At 45.9% G+C, this 21845-nt stretch overlaps 1 protein-coding gene across 4 annotated transcripts in view; it reads right to left on the minus strand.

Annotated features, from left to right (window-relative positions):
* The window catches only part of TECRL (trans-2,3-enoyl-CoA reductase like), a 116443-nt gene that overhangs the window by 32119 nt on the left and 62479 nt on the right, over positions 1 to 21845 (minus strand). For 2 of the 4 annotated variants that reach the window (XM_037896577.1, XM_043545647.1), the window contains exon 4: positions 17282 to 17370. In XM_037896577.1, coding sequence (XP_037752505.1) covers positions 17282 to 17370 — 89 coding nt within the window. Of the gene's footprint in view, positions 1 to 17266; positions 17371 to 21845 lie in introns of all 4 variants that reach the window. The other 2 variants (XM_037896576.1, XM_007069914.4) reach the window with 1 other exon arrangement.

Consider the following 21845-nt stretch of genomic DNA (forward strand, 5'->3'; position numbering starts at 1 on the left):
TCCAATACAAAACACTTCATTGCAGACTTTAGTAGCACATGATCCCGGAGCCTGTCATCAGTCTTGCAATCAAAGGAGGTCTGGGCCGGCAGGGAGAGATGATGTCTGGATCGCTGCATGGGGCAGCACATGGGATAAGTGCTGGGGATTATTATTTAGAGCTGATAAAAATACCATTTTTCCCAGAAATATTCAGGGTTTCTTTTTCATTTTTTTGGTTGAAATTTCCTTCAAAAAGTCAGTTTTTCAATGAAAAAATGTAAACCCAAACCCACGATACTTTAGTTGTTGAAAACCACTTTGGACACACACACACACACACACAAAAAAACAGTTTTCAAAGACTGAAAATCTTTGCCAATAAAACGTTTGGTATACAGTTAGTCTTTGAAAACCTGGAAAAAAAACCATCATTGAAAATGAATTTCTTCTGCAAAAGTTTGCCTTAAAAAAAATTGGGGAAATCCCTTTTCAACTAAAAATGCTGATGAGCGCTATAGTTAGTATTGCTGTTGGGAGAGAGCTCTGAAACAAACCTTCCTGTGGTGGACATTGACTCTGTCAGGGACACTTCTAGCGACCCCTGTACAACAGTGTGTGCTGCTCTGTACGAGTGTGGACTGCTCTCAGAAGGGACATGCCCTCGTTTTCTGTTCCCACTAGGAGTTCCTCATATCCCACGCAGCGGATAGCTGCCTCCCCTTTTCTCTCCCTCCCAGTATGCCACAAATCTGCCACTGTCCCATTTGCTTGGTGGCATTGAAGAAGTCTTTCTTTTTTGGGGGGCAAACCCATTATGGGCAGGAGCTCATCACCAGGTGCTTAGGAGCATCTTTACTCACTGATCCATCAGAGGGGCCTCTATTTCTCCCTGCCCACACCGTCTCCTGTTGCCTTGTTAACCACTGGCACAATCAGATGTGTAGTCCACAACTGGGTGCATGGGAACACTCCAATTCTTTGTGCATAGAATCATAGAAATATAGGACTGGAAGGGACCTTAAGAGGTCATCTAGGCTACCCCTGCCCCCCAAGCCAACTTTATTTTCAAACATTTTTCAACCCACTAGTTCCTTTTCGAAAATAGAAGGCCAAACAATGCCCTGGTGCTCTTGTAACAAAGCTACAGGAGGGGTCAGCTGCAGGGACTGAATTTGGAAACTCTGGATCTAAAGCCTGTACCCCTTGAGCTATAAGACCACACCAGTTAGTTTGAAGGCAGTAGCAGACTCATAAACATCCACTTGTGGTCCAGCCACTAGGAGGGAACAAAGAGCCACTCTCTGCCAGCAGTTGCAACATGCTTCTGAAAATGGCGCACTTGCTCAGTGATTGATTTTCAGAGGAACCAGAGCTCAGACTGGTCTCATTTGGAGCTGCCGGGCACTTAGCATGTCTGAACATCAGATGCTTAATGGGTTATTCAATAACTTCTGACCTACTAAAAATATCACAAAAAGTGATCTGAGATTATAGAACGATAGTAGCCCCTAGCATGTTAATTCTATCAGCATTAATGTTGATTAATGACAAAGGGACACAGGGGAGCAAACCTCATACCCAGCCTGATCCCTCATTCATCCTGCATGAATCAGATTATTCCTACCTCTGACAGGTCCCGAGGGGTCTGGCTCTTATTTTATTTACCCTTTGGTAGAATTTGTACAGTGTGTCATGCCAATGAAGCCTGACTGCCCTGAATAACAATCAGGTCAGGGATTATAATCCCAAACCACATGAGGCAGTAAGTATATTTAGAAGACATGACTGCAGAAGAGGTGAAAGGAGCTCCTTAAAGTTATTCATTGCTTGTAACCCAGATGGAATGTGGCAGAGACATGAGACAATTTCTCTGACTGGTTGATGCAGCTGGATTAGAGCCTCGACATCAGCCCGGTGGGACCACCAGAGGGGATCACAGGATTTCTAATGCCAGCTAATTGCACTTCATGTACTAGTTAAATCAAAAGAGATAAAAAGAAGATAAATTGGGGGAGGGAGGAACTGGAGCCTGGAGGACAAAGTAGAAACGTTATTTTGATGTAATAAGAAATAGCAGGAAAATTCCATACTTATAAACTAGAAGCCCACAGAGTCACAAATAAGTCTTTATGAGAATATACTAGCTGATTCTTCCATATAACACTTCTGACATGCCCTTTTTACCCTGCCACGGAACAGACCCCTAGTGTGGATCATATTGCATTTTGGAATAGTCTAGTATTATTTCATTTATGGTGAGCTGCGGGATGGAACTCCAGAGAGGCCATTTAACCTTTCCCGGCTGCTCTTTTCTCAGCTACGTACCTTGGCTCTTTCCATGCCATGTAAGGGTAGTTTGCCAGTTCATGGGTGACACCTCCATCAGTGAGCGATGCGAACAAGGTACTGTGCGCACAAGGAGGGGAGCTGATGGGAGTGGTTGAGAGAGCACCCTTGCTAGGAGCAATGAGTTTGGGTCATTGCCTGAGGCAAAGCAATAGCAATGACATATTTTAAGCATGTATGGGGCAATCATGTGGACAAAAGACCACAGCGGCAGTAAATAAGTTATCTAAAGGACTGAGTTTAGTTTTTTGACAAATGAAAGACAGAGGGTGGCTGGGTGTACAACCCTGAGTCTAGGCCAAATGGATACAGTGCATACCACACAGTCCATATGATACTGCATATCTTCTATTTATATTCATTATAGAGACCATTACTCTGCGTTTGTGTGTGTGTGTGTGTGTGTTGATAGTGGCTGGGATTTCGAAGGAACCTAAGAGAGTTAGGGACTCAACACCCACAGGCACCCAAATCCTACAGCACTGAGTGCCTAACTCCCTTAAACTCCTTTGAAAAAATCCCATCTCCAAGTGTTACTGTGTCAAATCTTAATATACAGCATTAGCTTCTGGGCCAATTTCTACCCCCACTCATACTTCTGCAACCTCAGGAAAGTCAACAGGGCACCATTTTGGCATGATCTTCAACAGAGATCATGTTTTTGGCCTTTTATCTCAACTGTTGTTAAGGATTTTGGAGGCAGGTTGGCAGCGGACGGTAAAGTCCAGCTGTGCTATCCGGATAGTCAAACAACTTTTTTGTTCCCAACTCCTGAACATCTCCCCAGATCCGCGGTGCTATATTTTAATTCCTGCAGACAGAGTCTGCCCGGGCCTGTATTTCTTGGCCTGGGGTTACAGTGACAGTGAAGCAGCATTTCTAGCTATTTAAGGCTCCATCCTGGCTTGTGCTGCAAGTGGCTGAGGCGGAGCAGTGGGCCAAGGAGGAATTCTCAGTCAGAACCCCCCCAGAATCACTGGAGGCGTGAACCGTGAAATGTACCGGGCCTGCTCTGCTGGTTATGGCAGAAGAGAGGGAAGGTTCCAGTACCAGTCCTGGGATGCTGAATGCCACTAGCCCTCCCCATTCCTTGCAGAGAACTAAGGCTGTGTCTGCCACTTCAGTAGGACACATACCTGCCAGCCCCCGAAAACAAACAAGTGATTGTAAATCAGTGCACAGTTATTATAGCTTTGTCTATATTCAGGCACAACCCAGGTGACACATGTGCATACCCATCTGTAACCTAACTCCAACATGGGCAGAGAATGACTGGCAGTTATGGGACACCAGGTGTATTTGTGGGCCAGATTTCAAAAAGAATTCAGCATCCATCAACTCCCCTGTAGGCACCTAAATGAAGTGGCCCTTTTGAAAACCTGGTTATTTACAACAGTGAGGTGCATTTCCATGGAACTTTTCATCTAGAGGTCTCAAAGCCATTCACAAAGGAGGGTTATCTCCATTTCACAAACTGAGGCAAAAAAGAGGTTAAGCTGCTTACGTGAGGCCACCAGAAGGAGAACCCAAATCTCTCAAGTCCCAATCCAGCGCATTATCCACTAAGCAACATGCCTCTCTTATTTAGCTACCTAAATAAGGTCTTGAGTGCTAAGGTCTTTTGGAAATCTGGCTCATCTGGTGCTGAGCATTTTGAAAAATCCGGCTATAGTTAAACCTGAAATATAGATCAGTTCTTCAATACAATAACTTCTTGGGCTAAATTCCTACTTAGCCTGTCCTTAAACAGTCAACTGAACTGTTTTTCTGAACTGTATAAAATGGACTCCATGGATCCGGGATAAAAGACACAAGAACACACTTTTGAGGATCTAAAGAATCTATTAACCACATCCCTAATAATCACATTTTATGACACTCTCAAACCAACAGTCAATTCTGCCCAGGCCAGAGCAGTGGTCTCGATGGGACGCTACTCCAGTTACACAGAGATGATTAGCAGCCTGCAGCTTGCTGTTCCAAATGGCTTTCAAACTCTGCAGCTAGAACCCAGAGAGGATGTTTGGGGAGAGCGTAAGAGAGACCGAGAGTTTATTTGCAGCCCCTTGTTAATTTCAAATTTGTGGAAGGTCACAAGCTGTTAATAAACAGTCCATGGACCCTTGCATGCCCAACCACTCCTCCAGCCTCATGGCATTCCTCTGCTACAATACAAAGAATCACGATACAAAGAATCATACAAAGAATACAATGCAAGGTAATCCAACGATCTTCCAATCAGTGAACACGTACAAACTCCATTGCTGTTCTGCTGCATAAATCAGAAGTCACGCAGCTTTCCTTCGGTGTAATGTTCTATGTTGTACATAGACTTCATGTAGATTCAACAGTAACGAGGCTCTAACCCACACAATTGTACAAAAATGGAAAATACTGTGGTGCATTCAGCTTGTAACAGTTAAGAATGTGTTTGCGAGTACGAGGATGGAATTGTCCAAGAATAAAGTTAATGGGAGCTGGGTCCCTTAGGTAACTGGGGATTCCCAGCCAGTAATACTGTTTATATAATTGTTACACATTCCCAGGCCTCTGGGTAGATCATGGGCAGCCTGGATTAGCTATGGGACCCCTGCTTCTAAAAGTACAAACCTCTCCTGAGTGCCACATTCAGTGTCTTGCATAAAGATGTTTGCTATTTTATGATATAGATTAAATTATCCTGTCTTGCTAACCTAAAGCTTTTACTGAGATCACCCATACATCTCAAGGGAATGAGTGGGATCAGTACCTGGACTGGGCAGCCCTCTAAGAGTCACCAGCTAATGTGTTGGTCAACTCCACAGTCTACGGTTCAAAAGTTGTATGAAGGTGGTTGACCAGGGCCCAGTTACTCCTGGTCTGTAAGAGCCCAGAAGAGACCTTTAAAGTGGGATTTCCAACAGGACGCAGTGTTGGCCTACCTCTGCTCCCAATGACATGAATGGTAAAACTATCAACATCAACAGGAGCCAGAGGTAGACCAGCGCTGAACGTTTTTTGGAAATCCACCCTGCTGAGCCTCAGTTCCTACAAAATTATCCAAATATAGACAGGTCAGATGGCCAGAGACTACCAACCTTCCTCAAAGTGAGTAGCACCCCACCTTCTCAGTAATCTCATGGGTTTCAGTCGAGGAAGGCACCGCTCTGAGTCAGGGAATAGAAATCAGCACTTAGCAATTAGGAAAATGAGTTAGCTACTTTAGTGCCCTGGAATTCTGTCTACATTGTCTTTGCCCTTACAACAACAACCCACGGGGGGGCCTTTAATATGTATGCACCCATTCTTCCACATGTGTTATGCTCAACAGTGCATAAAACATTTGCCTGTCCTAAAATTCACTACGCTCCCAGCTGCCTTCCTGGACAACTGACATTCTGGCAAGGTTAGTTATATGCTTGTGGCTTTTGCTCCTGAGACAGAGAGAGAAACAATCACAGCATTCTACTTGGCCTTATTAGCACTGGCATCTGATGAATTATGATCAGCCAGTTGGCCAATTTCAACAGCAGGAAGGTCCCCGCTTCCCTTATCAGTAGATTTCTCTGCAGCTGCTGGGCAAAAGCAAAGGGCCGAGAGTGTATGTGGGCCAAAGAAAGGCCTAAACAACATTATACCATTATATACAGTGTCAGGCAAACTCAATCTGTTCTTTGTTGATAGCTCTGGAAGTTGAAAACTATTTGACTTCATTAACTAAAGAAAAAAAACAACCATGTGTGTACAGTTTGCCTTTGCAGAAGGCTACATTTTCAAAGTTCACAGTGTTGACACGCATTAGTTCATGGCTTGTCCAGTTGTGCCAAAGTAAAGCAACAGGCATTATATGTAACATTATGCATTGAATCAGAAATCTCAGCCATGAACCAAGTGTCTGTTTAGAACTGAGGTCACTTGTGTCTCAAAATTATGATCAGAAAAGTGACTGTAAAAAAAACCCACCTTCTTATTCAGCATATCTACTTCCTGGGACCAGATTCTCAAGTGATGTAAATGGGTGTAACAAATCAGAAAGCTTTGTCAAAATGCAGCTTTCTGATACCTTCATGTGTTAGTCAATGTTAAGACAATTGTATACTAAGGACATTGAGCATGTAGAACTAGTTAATAAAATTGTATGTTTTTTTGCTATTGTCACTACTGCAGAGTTTTCAGTTTACCCCAGAATTCCTTGGTGGTGCATTACAGAAATCAGAGGGCCTTGCCACATAATTGTCATCAAATTGGCCACAAAATCCACAGGCCCAGGCTTATTTATGATCCACTCTTCCAGTCATCCACTGGCCTATCCTCCCAACCATCAGCTCACGTTCTATCTTGATCTCACATTTTCTCCCATTCATTGATCCTATCAGCATCTCATTTACTGCTCTCTCTTTCTCCTCTTTACACTGACCACACAAATTTCCTGGGACCCCTATTCCCCCGTTACTTCCCCATACTCTGTGCACTTCATTTGTCTTGCCTCTTACCAAATGATGACCTCTGGATTGTGGTATTGTATACAAGCCCATTCCCTGGCCTCTTTCACAATCTCACATTGAGTCCAAGCCACATGATTTGCTTTCTCTATGGCAAAGATTCTCAACCTGTGGAAAGCAGCCCTGCCCCAGGAGTTCCCAAACAGGTATCAAGGTATCTTCCCACATGGCCACATTGGGAGAGGGGTCCTGAACAGGTCTGGACTACAGAGGAGGAGATGGTCCTGTTATGGAAAAGGTTGAGAACCACTGCTCTTTGGTGATTTGGCAACTTCCTCTCACAATACATTGAAACATAAGGGCTTGGAGTGTGATTCTCTTCTTACATACCCCAATTTCTTTACACAGACTTCATAGAATCATAGAAATGTAGGGCTGGAAGGGACCTCCAGAAGTCATCAAGTCCAGCCCCCTGTGCTGTGGCAGGCCCAAGTAAACCTAGGCCATCCCCGATAAGTGTTCATCCAACTTGTTTTCAAAAGCTTCCAATGATGGGAAATCCACAACCTCCCTTGGAAGCCTATTCCAGAGCTTAACTACCCAGAGAGTTAGAAAGTTTTTTCTAACATCTAACCTGAGTCTCCCTTGCTCCAGATTAAGCCCATTACTTCTTGTCCTATCTTCAGTGGACATGGAGACCAATTGATCACTGTCTGCTTTAGAACAGCCCTTAACAGATTGGAAGACTGTTCTCAGGCCCCTCCTCAGTCTTCTTTCCTCAAGACTAAACATGCCCAGTTTTAACCTTTCCTCCTAAATCAGATTTTCTATATCTTTTATCATTTTTGTTGCTCTCCTCTGGACGCTCTCAAGTTTCTTCACATCTTTCCTAAATTGTGATGCTCACCATTGGACACAGTACTCCAGCTGAGGCCTCACCAGTGCTGAGTGGAGCTGGACAGATACCTGCTGTGTCTTCCATACAACACTACTGTTAATATATCCCAGAATCATATTAGCCTTTTTTGAAGCTTCAGTGCATTGACAACTCATATGCTGTGTGTGGTCCTCTATAACCACCAGATCCTTTCCAGCAGTACTAACACCTACTCAGTCATTCCCCATTTTGTAGTCGTACATTTGATTTTTACTTCCTAAGTGAAGTACTTTTCACATGTCTTTATTCAGTGGCATTACTCCCAGTTTACCACCGCTCACCTGGATGGGTTGTTGTTGGCAGGGGGGGAACTGAACCTGGGAACTCAGGATCATGAAACACACGCCTGCTTGAGCTAAATGACCCCAGCCGATTAACCAAGGCTAGAGCACACTCATCAACCTAGCCATCACTAGCAGGGGAGAGTGCATGCTCAGTGGGTGTGGGTTATATAAGCAAGAGAAGAACCAGGTGACTTGTTTCTTCCTTTCTCAGGGAACAGGAATACCTGATCCTTTCAATAAACCATGTCCTCTCCTCCTGCACAGAGTTGCATTACCCAGACATGAATGGGGGCAGGGGGAGGGATAGCTTTATAGCTAGTATACTTTGTTATTTTGGAACCATTTAACATTTCTGTCTCAGTTTCCCATGTCTCTACATCGGGAATTACATTACTTATCTGCCCCAAAGGCGTGTGGTGTAGATTGATTAGTCTGGAAAGCAGGCTTAAGACAAAACGTGCTATTATCCTCATTATGTTTCCATTATTTATTAGAGACTGGGGGGGGGGGGGGGGGGTGCCAAAGTAAAAAAAATGTTTCTTTGACCAAACTTAATTTTTTCTGTGATTTTTCCCCATTTTCTGGTTAAAATGTTTTTTGTTTTTTTCTTGGTTTTCAGATGCTGAAATTTTTTTTACTGAACACATTTTGTTTTAAACAAAAACAATTTTTCAAAAATGGGGAAAAAAGGGGGTTTCAGTGGTATGTCAAAAATGATTTTTTATGGGAAATGATCAAAAGAATTTAATTCCCATCAAACATAATTCCCATTTTTCAACCAACTGTATTATTTATATTAACAGACATCCATTGCAGTGTGCAGTAGTAAGTCAAGTTAGAGAATGAAAGTCTTCCTGCACTTAGAACAGTGTAACTGATTATTACTAATGACTTGCATTGCACTAATATCTAAGAACCTCAGTCTTGGTCCAGAACTCTATTATGCTGGGTACAGCACAAATACAGAACAAAAAGACAATCATTGCCCCAAAGAGTTTATAATCTAAATCATTACAATCTAAGGCATCTACATGGGGACCCTCAGAAAGATTAATCTGAATTAACTTTAAAGTGGATTAATGGAACCCCTGCATCGATGCTCTTATTCAGAATTAAATTGGACGTAATCTAATTTATTTTAATTGAAAAGTGAATTAATCTAAATCAAATGAAATCCACTTTATTTCAGAATAAAAGCATACACCTAGAGGTTTAATGGCGTTTCACTAATCCACTAATCCACTTTAAATTCACACCTTTAGTTAATCCGAGTTAACTTTCCTAAGTGGCATGTATAGGCAAACCCTAAATAAGTATTCCAGTTCTGCTGTTAAACCAAGCATTTTAATTCCCGCAAACAGCAGGGTACTTAAGAAATTGCCTAACTTTAAGCATACGCATAATCTCTTTGAAGTCAATGGCACTCATGTTCTTAAAGTTAGGCACATGCTTAAATACACTGCTGAATAGAAGCCTAAATGAAGTTCTGTCTTCAGGTCTTAACAACCTCATTAAATTGGCAGACTTAAACCGCAAATTAATAAAGCTTCATGCTCACCTCTTTGAGTTGGCTTTTATCATATTTTCTTCACCTCTGACTATGAGGATAATGATGGTGCCTGACACCTTTAGTGGCTAGATAACAGACCCAGCTAAACCTGATTGTGTAATTGCTGCCCAAATAAGGAGAGTTTTAACAAAAACGTGAATTAGATAGACAGAGGAGTGGCTTGAGGCTGATTTACAATAAGAGCCTTGTGTATTGTTATCTGTCAGCCACACAACAAGGCAATATATAAAAGAGGTCTCTGCCAACTAGATTAGGCCCAAAATTGGTCATAGATTAAACAAAACCCCAACACACCATTAATGAGGAATTCAAATCCACCAAGGTAGCATTTTTATAGGAGCCATATAAAAATGATCTGTGAACTCAGATCCCCCTAGCACCTCTACAGCAGAAAACTAAACGTTTTCTACTCCCAGTGCTAGCCAAAAACAACTAACAGTGCTTGCACAGAAGTAAATTACAAGTTTGTGCTAATTTTAGTTCCGGAAGAAACAGGGAGGGGAAAAGACTAGAGATGGAATTTCCTGTAAGAAAAAGCCATTTTCTTTCAATTGAAATGTTTTACAAAATTGAATCACTTATGAAGAAATGTTATTTTAGAAAAAAATTGAAAAAAGTTTTGAAAATATTGAATCATCCTGTTTTGACATTTTTAGAGTGAAAAGTTTTGATTTTTGGCTTCAAAACTTGTATATATACAAAATTAAAAATAAAAAAGAATAGTTGAAATTGAAATAAAATGTTTTGATTCACAGATTCTAAGGCAAGAAAAAGGCCACTGTGACCATCTAGTCTGTCCTCCATCTTAGCAAAGGGCAAAGAACTTCTCAAAAATAGTTCATAGAGCAGATCTTTTAGGACAAAAATATCCAGTAATTGATCTGAACCAGTTTTTTTTTCCAGAATGCCATTTTGTTAAAAAAAGTGATTTTTTTTAACAACTCCAGATAAACAAATCTCAAATTGTTTTGAGGGACAGATAATCCGTTTTCTGACCAACTCAGCAGGCAACTTTAAAAAGAGCTTTATGGAGTTCAATAGTTTCTCTCTCTCACCAACAGAAGTTGGTCTAGTAAATATTACCTCATCCATCCAGCACTAGAAGAGACAGCTGGAAGAGAACAATTTCCCCCCGACATTTCTTAATGGAATATTACTGTATAAACTGGGAGAACAAATTATTAATTTTATATTATTTACATACACAGGTTACACTTTAAAAGTTCTTTCTGGTATGCAAAATTGGAATTGGTTCCAAATCAAACAGAAGAAACCTCTTAAGAGTGGCTATGTAGTGATCTAAAGTATGTTAGTTGCTTGGAAGACACATAGGGCCAACTTGTGAAAGAGCTCCAGGCCCATTTAGGCATCTAAATCAACTGGCCAGATTTTCAGCACCTGGCAGCACCTGTTGAGACTAGTTTGTGGGGAAGAACTGTCCTCAGAGGGAATGTTAGTTGTTGAGTACTGGTGGCAGGGCACTGCAGAGGAAGCCCTAAACAGCTCCTGCCACCCAGTCAGGGGAAATGGGTAGGGGCTGGCCACTAGCTAGGACTGGCCTGGAAACTGGCCTCACCTGCCTGCCTCGTTAACAGGGGCTAAAAGCTTAGGAGGAAGTTAGCCCAGGGGGATGGAGACCAGGAGAGGAGAGTAGGCTCAGAGGGAGCTAGGAGCCTGGTGCCATTGAGGCCTGTGCTAGGCTGAACCTGTAAATAGTTAGAGCTTGGTGGTGGGGACTGGACACAGGAATAAAGAGCATAGGTGCTGCACCAGCTAGAAGTGGTCCTGACTCATTGGGGAGCGGGGCCAGGAGGCTGAGCCCAGCACAGCATGGTGAGGCCCAGTTACAGTACTTCATGTGACAAAGCACTTAAAAGTTTAAGCTCCATTGTCTTTTGATGAGATTTAGGGTCCTAAGTGCCTTTGTCATTTTTGAAATTGGCGCTTAGGCTCGTAAATCACTTGGGGTTACATTCAAAAAGTGGCTTAGGAGTTGCAACAACTAACTTTTAGGTGCCCTGTGGCCAAGTGGAATCTTCATCTCCAAGTTAGGTGCCCAGGCTCTCATATCACGCATGGGGAGACTTAGGTGCCTAGAGAGAGGGCTGCTCAGAAGCCAAGAAGCTGAGTGGAGATCTGTGTAAGCTCACAAGCCCTGAAATGCAGAGGGAAGAGATGGGGTTTAGGGCCCAGATTCACAAAGGTGCCTAATTCCCATGGATCTGGCCCTCTAGATGATTGACTGATGGTCTGAAGGGAGATGCTAATCTCGGCTTGGGATTCTCAGCTGTGGACTCTCTCCGGGAGCCAGGTGCCCAAACCAAGTCAGCTCTCTCTCATGAAAAAACGGCATAGGGGGCCAACCCACCATAGAATACCCAGTAGCCCGGTGGCCAGTGCACTCAGGTGCTCAAATCTCTGCTGCAGCTCATTTGGCTGGGGCCATGGAGCACTACTATAATCATTAATAACTATAAATCTTAAAAAGAAAAGGAGTACTTGTGGCACCTTAGAGACTAACCAATTTATTTGAGGTTAGTCTCTAAGGTGCCACAAGTACTCCTTTTCTTTTTGCGAATACAGACTAACATGGGTGTTACTCTGAAACCTATAAATCTTAAATAAATAAAAGTTTTAAATGCCTTGTATTGTACAATACAATAGTTTATACACTGTAACTATGCTGTTATAGAATAACCCTACCATAAAAGTTCTGAATATTTAAACTAATGGCACAGTGAGGAAGAATATTCCTCCTGCTGAGAACTGAGACAGTTTAGTATATGGAACAGCCTTCCAAGGGAGGCAGTGGGGGCTAAAGACATATCTGGCTTCAAGACAAAGCTTGATGAGTTTATGGAGGAGATGATATGATGGGATAGCCTAATTTTGGCAATTAATTGATCTTCGACTACTAGCGGTAGATATGCCCAATGGCCTGTAATGGGATGTTAGATGGGGTGGGATCTGAGTTACTACAGAGAATTCTTTCCTGGGTGTCTGGCTGGTGAGTTTTGCCCACATGCTCAGGGTTCAGCTGATCGCCATATCTGGGGTTGGGAAAGAATTTTCCCCCAGGGCAGATTGCCAGAGGCTCTGGGGGGTTTTTGCCTTCCTCTGCAGCATGGGGCACGGGTCACTTGCTGGAGGATTCTCTGCACTTTGAAGCCTTTAAACCACGATTTGAGGACTTCAATAGCTCAGACATAAGTTAGGGGTTTGTTACAGGAGTGGGTGGGTGAGATTCTGTGGCCTGCGTTGTGCAGGAGGTCAGACTAGATGATCATAATGGTCCTTCTGACCTTAAAGTCTATGATTCTATGACAATGTGGTAAGATGAATATTGAGAAATCCATGGGGAGGACTTTCTACACATGGATTAAATAGTAAAAGATGCTATCACCTGTGGTACTGATGCCTCGCTATAAATTCATTATTTACAATGGGAAATTAAGCTTTGGTTATGCTTAATGTTTTAGGCGACATAAACCACTGGGAAGGAAGAGATTAAACTCAGTTATTGTTACAACTAAATAATCTACAAACATGAAACAGCACCAGAAGCGCTCGTGTAAATCAGCATAGCTCTATGGAAGTCAATGGGCCATACATGGTCAATTGAATTAACTCCACTGAAGTCAACACTAGGGTTGCCAACCCTCCTGGATTGGCCTGGAGTCTCCCGGAATCAGCATCAATCTCCTGGTGACTACTGAAAGCAATCCAGGAGATTTTAATAAGCTATTTTAAGAAAATGACATTGTCATGTTGGGGAAAAACATCTCCCAGAATAGCTTCAGTCAGAGTTGACAACCCTAGTCAACACACTTATGCTGATTTACACCAGCTGAAGATCTGGCTGAAGTGGTGGAACTAAACATGCAAAGGGAAGAGCATAATGGGCAGATGCTCCTGCGATTCTGAGTTCAGATTTCAAGAATGCACCTTTCAGGGTGTTGCCTTCTGCCCTCCAGGGTAAGCAGAAATCTATGTGGCATTCATTCAGCAGAACAGCTACAAATGCCTACAGGTGAAAGCCTAGAGGGCTAGGACTGTAAGACCATCACAAATTGCAGGGAAGAGATGTGCCATCTTGCAGCTCTGACCCGGAAGCTGCCCTTGGCCAGGACAAAAGTCGGGCAGTAACATGCCCTTTGCCGATGTGTCTGCAAAGCACTAGTTCATTGCTTAGGCACAGTCAAAATGGGTCCGTTCTGTAAGTGATTTGCAGTAATGGTTAGTAATGCACAGTGATTGCTACCTACCTGGATTACTGAGGAGCAGATCATATTGCTGCTCCATTACACCTTATGCAGCTGTGCAGGGGAGGCACTGAGGGGCCACTGCCCACACTCAGCTTGTGTGGGTATGTCTTCCCTACAGAGTTATCACAGCTAGAGCCCACATGTTGTCCCTAATTCTCCCATCTTTCCACATAAAAAAACTTCGCACCCAGGCTGGAGGGTGCATTAAGCCCGAGCTAACAGGGACAGCTGGGACTGTAGGCTTGAGCTGGAATTCCACTTCAGCCTGGGCTGGCAACAGGGCCCGCTCTAGGCACCAGCAAAACAAGCAGGTGCTTGGGGCGGCACATTTCTCGGGGCGGCATTCTGGCGCCGGCCCTGCCGCGCCCCTAGAAATGTGCCCCCGCCACCCCAGCTCGCCTCCGCCTGCTCCCCTGAGCGCGCCGCCGCCGCTCCGCTTCTCCCCCCTCCCTCCCAGGCTTGCTGCACGCGAAACAGCTGTTTCGTGCGGCAAGTCTGGGAGGGAGGAGAAGCCGAGTGGCGGCGCGCTCGGGGGAGGCAGTGGTGGTGGAGTGGAAGTGAGCTGGGGTGGGGAACTGGTTCTTCTACCCCCCCCCCCGTTACTTCCTGTGCTCCCCCCTACCCTCGCTTACCTCCTCTCTGCCTGCTTCCCTGAACGCGCTGCCTCTCCCTCGCCTGAGAGGGAGGGGGAGAAGCGGAGAGGCAGCTTGTTCAAGGGAGCAGGAGGAGCAGATGTGAGCTAGGGCAAAGGGTTGCGGGAGGGGATGCCGCAGGAAGCAATGGGGGGGGAATGAGGCACACCCTGGGGAGGAGGCGGGGCCGGGGATTTGGGGAAGGGGTGAAGTTCGGGCGAAGCTGGTGGCAGGGGGGCATGAAAAAAAAGCGGGGGTGGCCAAAATTTTTTTGCTTGGGGTGGCAAAAATCCTAGAGCTGACCTTGGCTGGCAACATGCCTTCTTTGCAGTGAGAATGCACGCAAATCAATCGAGGGTGCTGTTAGTCCTCCAGTGCTATCCCACAATTCCATCGGGGTTGTATATTCCTGTCTAACTGCTCCCTGTTTCTGCACTGTGTCTTAACCCAACTGTTGCCTGCTCAATGGCTGTGGAAGTGCAGCATACAGAGATGCCATCCAATACATCCTCCTGCCGGCATACTGTCAGCTGTCCAGAATCTCACACCCACCTCCTGGGGAAGGTGTGATGTGAAGACCCACTTCTAAGCGTGGCGGACAGGAAAGAAGTGGAGAGGTAGAGAAGTCAGTTGAGTGCGCTATGGCCCACTTCATGGTTTGCAAACTGAGTTCCTGGATGACACGCTCATTAAAAGCTCTTCCTGCCAAATGCTGTTTGCTTTCACCTTCAGAACTATCTGCATAAACAATGAGTAACCCCACTTGGCGGTTATGTTCATAAAGCATTGTCCCCTGTCCCTGCCACAGAGAGCAGCTCCCTGCGAGGTGAGAGAGAGCACCCTGTGAATGAATTAATAGAGTAGCCAGCTTTTACGCACTGCTAAGAACCATGGGCTACGCCCCCAGAAATCCATCCCAGCACACGGGCCAGTACAGAACCGTGGGTGCAGTTACATGGGTCAGGCACGGGTAGCACTGTGCAATGGGGATGCTCCACGTGTACGAAGCTAGCCCAGGCTTGGCAGCCAAGACTTATCCTGTAAGGACCAGCCGGAATGGCAGCCCGTATATTTCAGGGAGCTCAAGGGCTAGTATCTGGTTGGGAGGAGGGGGGATGTGTGTTGTGTCCCTTGGGGGGGGAGGGGGTGTCACAGATTAATTTCCCACAGTGCAAGCGAGCAGCTCTAAGAAACATTTTGCTTCTCTAAGGTGGGAATCTTTCCAGTGCTCCCCTGCCCCGTGGCAGGGCTGTGGCTACAAGCTACCAATTAGCTTCTCCTATCGATTCTGATCAAGAAATGGAAATACTAAGGGCCAGATTCTCACAGTCTTCCTCACAGTGGGCTAGACTGGGCCCTGACCATGCTCAAGGCGAGCAGGACAGTCACATTCCCCTGCCTTCCCAAGCCCTGGCTCGACCTACTTGGATCTTTGGCTTGGTGCAGAGCGGAGGCCCTGCTTTCTTGTTGCATGCCCCTCCAACAAGAGGGCTGGGAGAGGGTCAAGAGTAGCTGCCTAGGCACATGCCGAGAGGAAGCTGTTCCCTTCTAAGACTTGTGGTCATTCACTCCCTCCTGTCCAAGAGGCGGGTGGCTCCCTGAGTCACAATTCCATCCCAGGGCTGCCTCTGGGAGGCAGCAGTTCCACACTGCCCTTCATGCAATATGGCTCCAACTAGCCCATTGAGAAGGGCTTTAATTCTGACTGCTAAGCAGTAGAATACTCAGTATGGGGAAGGTTGTGAGAAAATGGTCCTTCCTCATCGATGGTAATTAAAAACTAATTCAAGTGCAACATTAAAAGAAGTGTAAGTAATTTACAGAGTATTGATTGCTATGAATGACTACATACTTCCTTTTATCACTTTCAGAAACCAAGCAACTCTAAATAACGTATGTTTCCGCATGCAAAAACCAGGAATTCCCCTCTCCTCCCCCAAAAGCTCTGTTTGCTGATGGGTCTGGAGCTCCCAAAAATCACATACCATACCTTATAGAAAAGCCATAGGGTATAGCAGCATGGTCAAGTAGACAGAGCACTGGATTGAGCTCAGGAGACCTGGGTTCTAATCCCACCTCTGCAACCTGATGTGTGATGTATACCTCTATTTCCTTTCCACCTTTAACTGTCTTGTCTATTTAGACAGTAATCTCTTTGGGGCAAGGACTGCCTTTTAGTATGTGTTGGTACAGCGCTTAGCACAATGATCAGTCAGCCCCCTCCCGCAGGCGCTACTGTAATTTAACTACGTTGCTATTTCATAAAGTAAATTTCAGTATCTATTGAAAATTAATTCTGTCATTGTGGCACTCCATATCAAAGAGGTTAAAATACCTTGGCATCCTTAGCTTCATTAGTCAGCTTCATAACGTAATCTATAGCCTGATCCTTCCTATTCCCCTTTCAGGTGAACTGATGGGTAAATGCACTGAGCTACTACAATCAGACTACAAAACTTCCTGTTTTAGTAAAGTTTTATATCTGTATCTCCTTTCATTCTGAAACCCAAAGAGCCTGTGCAGTAAATAAACATCTTTGGTTAAAGGTCCTTCACTGGTTAGCCTACGATAAGATAAACTTGTTTTTAAAAATTGATTTTTTTGCCTCAGGGACTATTGTTATGTCCATCCTCTAATCTTTAATTGGATGTCTGAGTTACTAGGTTGATAACTTGGCTGACTATCACTTAATTCGGGTTTGAGGGATGATAAAATAATTATGCAATTTGACATAGAGAAGGACAGGCCAAGGAAGTGGGAGCAATCTGAAGCTTGAAATGTGTTGTACATTAAGATCTATCGTGTTGATTGTTGCAAGGACATACTTACTGTGGTCCAACTGACCTGCTGACCCAGATCTGTAAAGTACAGAGTAATGATGGAGGAAACTGCCAAGCTTTGAATGCTAACGGAATCCTTCAAATAGGGCCCATCTAGAATGACAAAGAAGCAAGATAAAATGGTTTGAATAATACATCCCCTGCAATGACTCACCATAAAATGCAAGACACACAGGAGTTAAGCAGTGGTTGCAATTCACATTCCACCCCATGAATTGGGCCTGAAGTGAAAAGGAAGCCGTTTGTTTTCTGATGTATTTGGTGCTTTCAGGTCTTACTCTCCACATCTAGCCCACATAGGATTTGTATTAGATTTTATCCTCATGATGATTCAAGTGTGAAGATGACACCGCATTGAGAAGCAATGCACAACAGCTGTTATGTGGCTGACTCATGTTCATCTACTCTATAAGGGACTCATTGCTCATAATTGCACAAACCCTTTTGTAAAGAAGTTTTAGACCATGCCTTGGAAGGTTTAACAGAAAGGCACCATGTGAGACGATGTCTCAGTCTCTGAACCCCTGAACTGTTTCTGGTCAAATGTTTGCTTTTTTCATGCTCAGCGGTAATTAGTGATGGGTGGAACAGTAGCGATTAGGAAGTCAGCTTCTGTTTGGACGAGCTCCTATAACCCAAGAACTCTCTGTCAACCTTCTTGGACCTAGTCAGCCAGTGGACTGAAAGTAAGGAGACCTGAGGTTTGTTCCCAGCTCGGCCACTGACCTGCTGCATGACCTTGGCTGAGTTACTTCATCTATTTCTCCTTGTCCTTCTAGTCTATTTAACTTGTGAGCTCTTTAGGGCAAAGTCTCTCTCTCATTATGTGTTATACATCAGTGGGGCTGTGTGGTGGGGCGGTGCCCCACCCCCATGCCAAATTGGGCTACAACAGGCCAGAGCAGCTGCTCAAGGCGGCAGCCAATCAGGGAGGGCCTGTTAGAGCCAATCAGGGCCAGTATTACAGCCAGCCAATCAGGGCTAGGCTAGGCCCTATATAAAGGCTGCCCAGGAAGAGAGCAGGCAGTCTCTCCCAGGCCTTCAGAGGGTCAAGGGCTGTCTCCTGTGTGAGGAGACTAGCGGCAGGGCAGGGCAGGGCAGGGCAGGGCAGGGCAGGGCAGGGCAGGGCAGGGCAGGGCAGGGCAGGGCAGGGCAGGGCAGGGCAGGGCAGGGCAGGGCAGGGCACTGACCTGACCTGACCTGACCTGACCTGACCTGACCTGACCTGACCTGACCTGACCTCCTGCCAGGCTGCGGTCCCTGAGAAAAAGGGCCTACCTGGTGCAAAGGGGCCGAAGGGGAAACAGCCCAGGGAGAGAGATGGACAAAGGGAGAGAAGGAGGGCAGCCAGGAAGGCTGCCACCAAAGGGTCCCTGGGTCAGGACCCAGAGTAGAGGGTGGCCCTGGGTCCCCCCCTTCCCCCTTGCACTTCCACCTGGCTGTTAGGAGTGGCCATCACAGACTGCACCAGATCCCTGCCAAAAGGGGTTAGACTGTGGGGGTGTGGTTGGCCATTGTGGCTGGGGTGAAGAGAAGGACTGCTGATAACACCAAACCCCTGGAAGGGGGTGAGACTGGAGCAGCAGGCACTGCCGGAGGGCAGTGTCCCAAAGAGGACGCCACAAGCTGGGAGCAACACAGGTCGAGACGCTAATCTAGGGCGAGAGACAGACAGGACACTACTGGCAGAGGGCGCTCTGCACGAACTGAGCTAATTCCCAGAGTGAACAGCAGGAGGCGCTGTGGTGGTGAGTCCCAACCCCGTCAGAGGCTGCTACTGGAATACTACTAACAGCATACTGACAAAACCATTTGAACCTCCAAAAATTTGGTTCATATTTTGGGAGCAAGTCCAAGTGTCTTTACATATCATCCAAGTCAGCGGGCTATTGTTTCTGTTATCTAGCTTGTAATAAATGGCGGCCGTAGAGCATTTGTCAAATGCAAAATCCAGTGGTTTTTGTCTCTTTCTGACTTTGTGAAGTATTTGCAAGCTAGGCCTGAGATTCTCCCACCCTTACTTACATGGAGTAGTACCTTACTCCTTGAGAGTAATCTCACCGAAATCAATGGGCTAGTGATTAACACCCCACAAAGAAAGCCCCACTGTACGGACAGGGCTAGATTCCAAACTAATGGGTAAGTTTCGCTGCACTTAAATATGAGCCACATTCTGTTCACCATTTTGGCATAAAAAGTCCCTTTCAATGGGAATTCCTTATACAGGACAAGGACAGAGTGTAGTCCTGTCTGCATTTTTATCTTTTGTTTTCTTTGGTTTGTAGGTGGAAACATACCGAAGCATCCTCAATTGTGTGTGTGAATTGTTTGGGCTTGTGAGAGGGTTGGCCAGTTTGATATTCTGTGTGAGGAAGCAAGGCTCTCAAAAGGGCCTAAACCTGGGAACAACAGTAGCTTGCACACACAGAACATCAAACTGGTCAACTCTCTCACAAGCCCAAACAATTCACACACACAATTGAGGATGCTTCGATATGTTTCCACCTCCAAACCAAAGAAAATATGGAGGAGATGGTATGATGGGATAACATGATTTTGGCAATTAATTGATCTTTAACTATTCATGGTAAATAGGCCCAATGGCCTGTGATGGGATGTTAGATGGGGTGGGATCTGAGTTACTACAGAGAATTCTTTCCTGGGTATCTGGCTGGTGAATCTTGCCCATATGCTCAGGGTTCAGTTGATCGCCATATTTGGGGTTAGGAAGGAATTTTCCTCCAGGGCAGACTGGCAGAGGCCCTGGGGGTTTTTCGCCTTCCTCTGCGGCATGAGGCACGGGTCACTTGCTGGAGGATTCTCTGCTCCTTGAAGTCTTTAAACCATGATTTGAGGACTTCAATAGCTCAGACATAGGAGAGAGGTTTATCGCAGGAGTGGGTGAGAGTCTGTGGCCTGCGTTGTGCAGGAGGTCAGGCTAGATGATCATAATGGTCCCTTCTGACCTTAATATCTATGAAAATGAAAGACAAAGGGGAACAGATTGCTTGGGACACATCAGAACAGTGCAGGGAGGGAAGTGGGGTGAAAGGTACATATAAAGTGCACCAGCGGTGGGTGAAACAATAATGGCTGCCCATTCAACAAAAGAGGAGACACAAAGAAAACCAAGGATCACCTAAATGGTGGGGGACAAACAATGGGGGGAAAAAAAAAGGAGGGGTGAATCACAGGTTCAAAATCAGGGATCCAGAAGAGGACACAAAGTAGACCACCTCAGACTATGCCCATGGCTCAGTGAAGAGAACTGAAGAGTCAATGCATTTAAAGTGTCTAACCTATTTGATCCCTAGAGACATAGGTGTGACTCCACCCAAAACCCCCCACATGCAGCCATCCCTCATAGAAATGAGGAGGAGGGCTACAGAAAAACAAGGATCAACTAATTATGAGGGGCAATGAATGCAAACACAGGAAGGGGGGAAAAAAGCCACAGAGCCAAAACAAAGGAACTGCAGGGAGGCACGGAGCAGAGAATCCTAGACAGTGCCCACTACTCTGCGAAGGCGCCAGTGCAAGTAAAGGGTACAGGATGACATCACGGGCATCTGAAGTCCTTTATTGATTCACACAGGTGCAGCTTGGGCACTGGCCATCCAAGTTCCACTCCCTGCCCATGTCCTTCAAGAACTATGTAAATGAGAGAGACCAGTAGGCCAGTCTCAATGGCTCATTCAGCCCTCCCCGGTTTTTCTGTTGAGGCTGCCAAGAAGGGTGATGACTGGTATCAGCAATGATGGTGGCCAGTGGCAGATTTAGAGTTTGTGGGGCCCTGTGAGCAGCTTCATTTTCAGGGGGCCACCCTCAGGACCCAGCCAAGAAAAAGAATATCGTCTCTTGTCCACCCCACCCCCTGCCATTTTTCGTCCTTTTTTTCCCCTTCCTCCTTCTCCTATATTATAAGTAATGGGAAGTAAATGAAAATAAAATGAGGTACCTTGATTGGGGCAGGGGGTTGGGGGGGCAGGGGGTGGGCTCTGGGAGGAAGTTTGGGTGCTGGCTCTAGGCTGGGGCAGGGGGTTGTGGTATGGGAGAAGGGGTGAGGGAGTGTGGGCTCTGGGAGGAAGTTTGGGTGCAGGCTCTGGGCTGGGGCAGGGGGTTGGGGTGTAGGAGGTGGGCAGTGCAGCTCCCAAAGTGGCCGGCACACACACACCTCTGGCAGCAGCTCCTAGGCGGGGGGGGGGGGAGTGTCTCTGTGCGCCGCTGCCCGCAGGCACCTCCCCTGCAGCTCCCATTGGCTACAGTTCCTGGCCAATGGGAGCTGCGGAGTCGGCATTCGGGGAGGGGGCAGCGAGCAGAGACACACACACACACCCGCCCTGGGGACGCAGGGACATACCAGCTGCTTCCGGGAGTGGAGCGGAGGGAGGGAGGGAGGCAGAGTGGGCAGGGAACTGCTTTAGCCCTGCTGCGCTGCTCCTGGCATGTCTCTGCGCGCCCCTTGGGAGGAGGGGGTGGGAGTGGGTCTTTGTTCACTGCCCGGGGGTGGGGGCAGAACGCAGAGCTGCCTCCCGTGCCTGCCAGTGGCGTGCAAAGATGTGCCAGCA

This window comes from Chelonia mydas, chromosome 4 (genome assembly GCF_015237465.2).
Source record: "Chelonia mydas isolate rCheMyd1 chromosome 4, rCheMyd1.pri.v2, whole genome shotgun sequence".
In the NCBI taxonomy this organism is placed as follows: Eukaryota; Metazoa; Chordata; order Testudines; family Cheloniidae; genus Chelonia; species Chelonia mydas.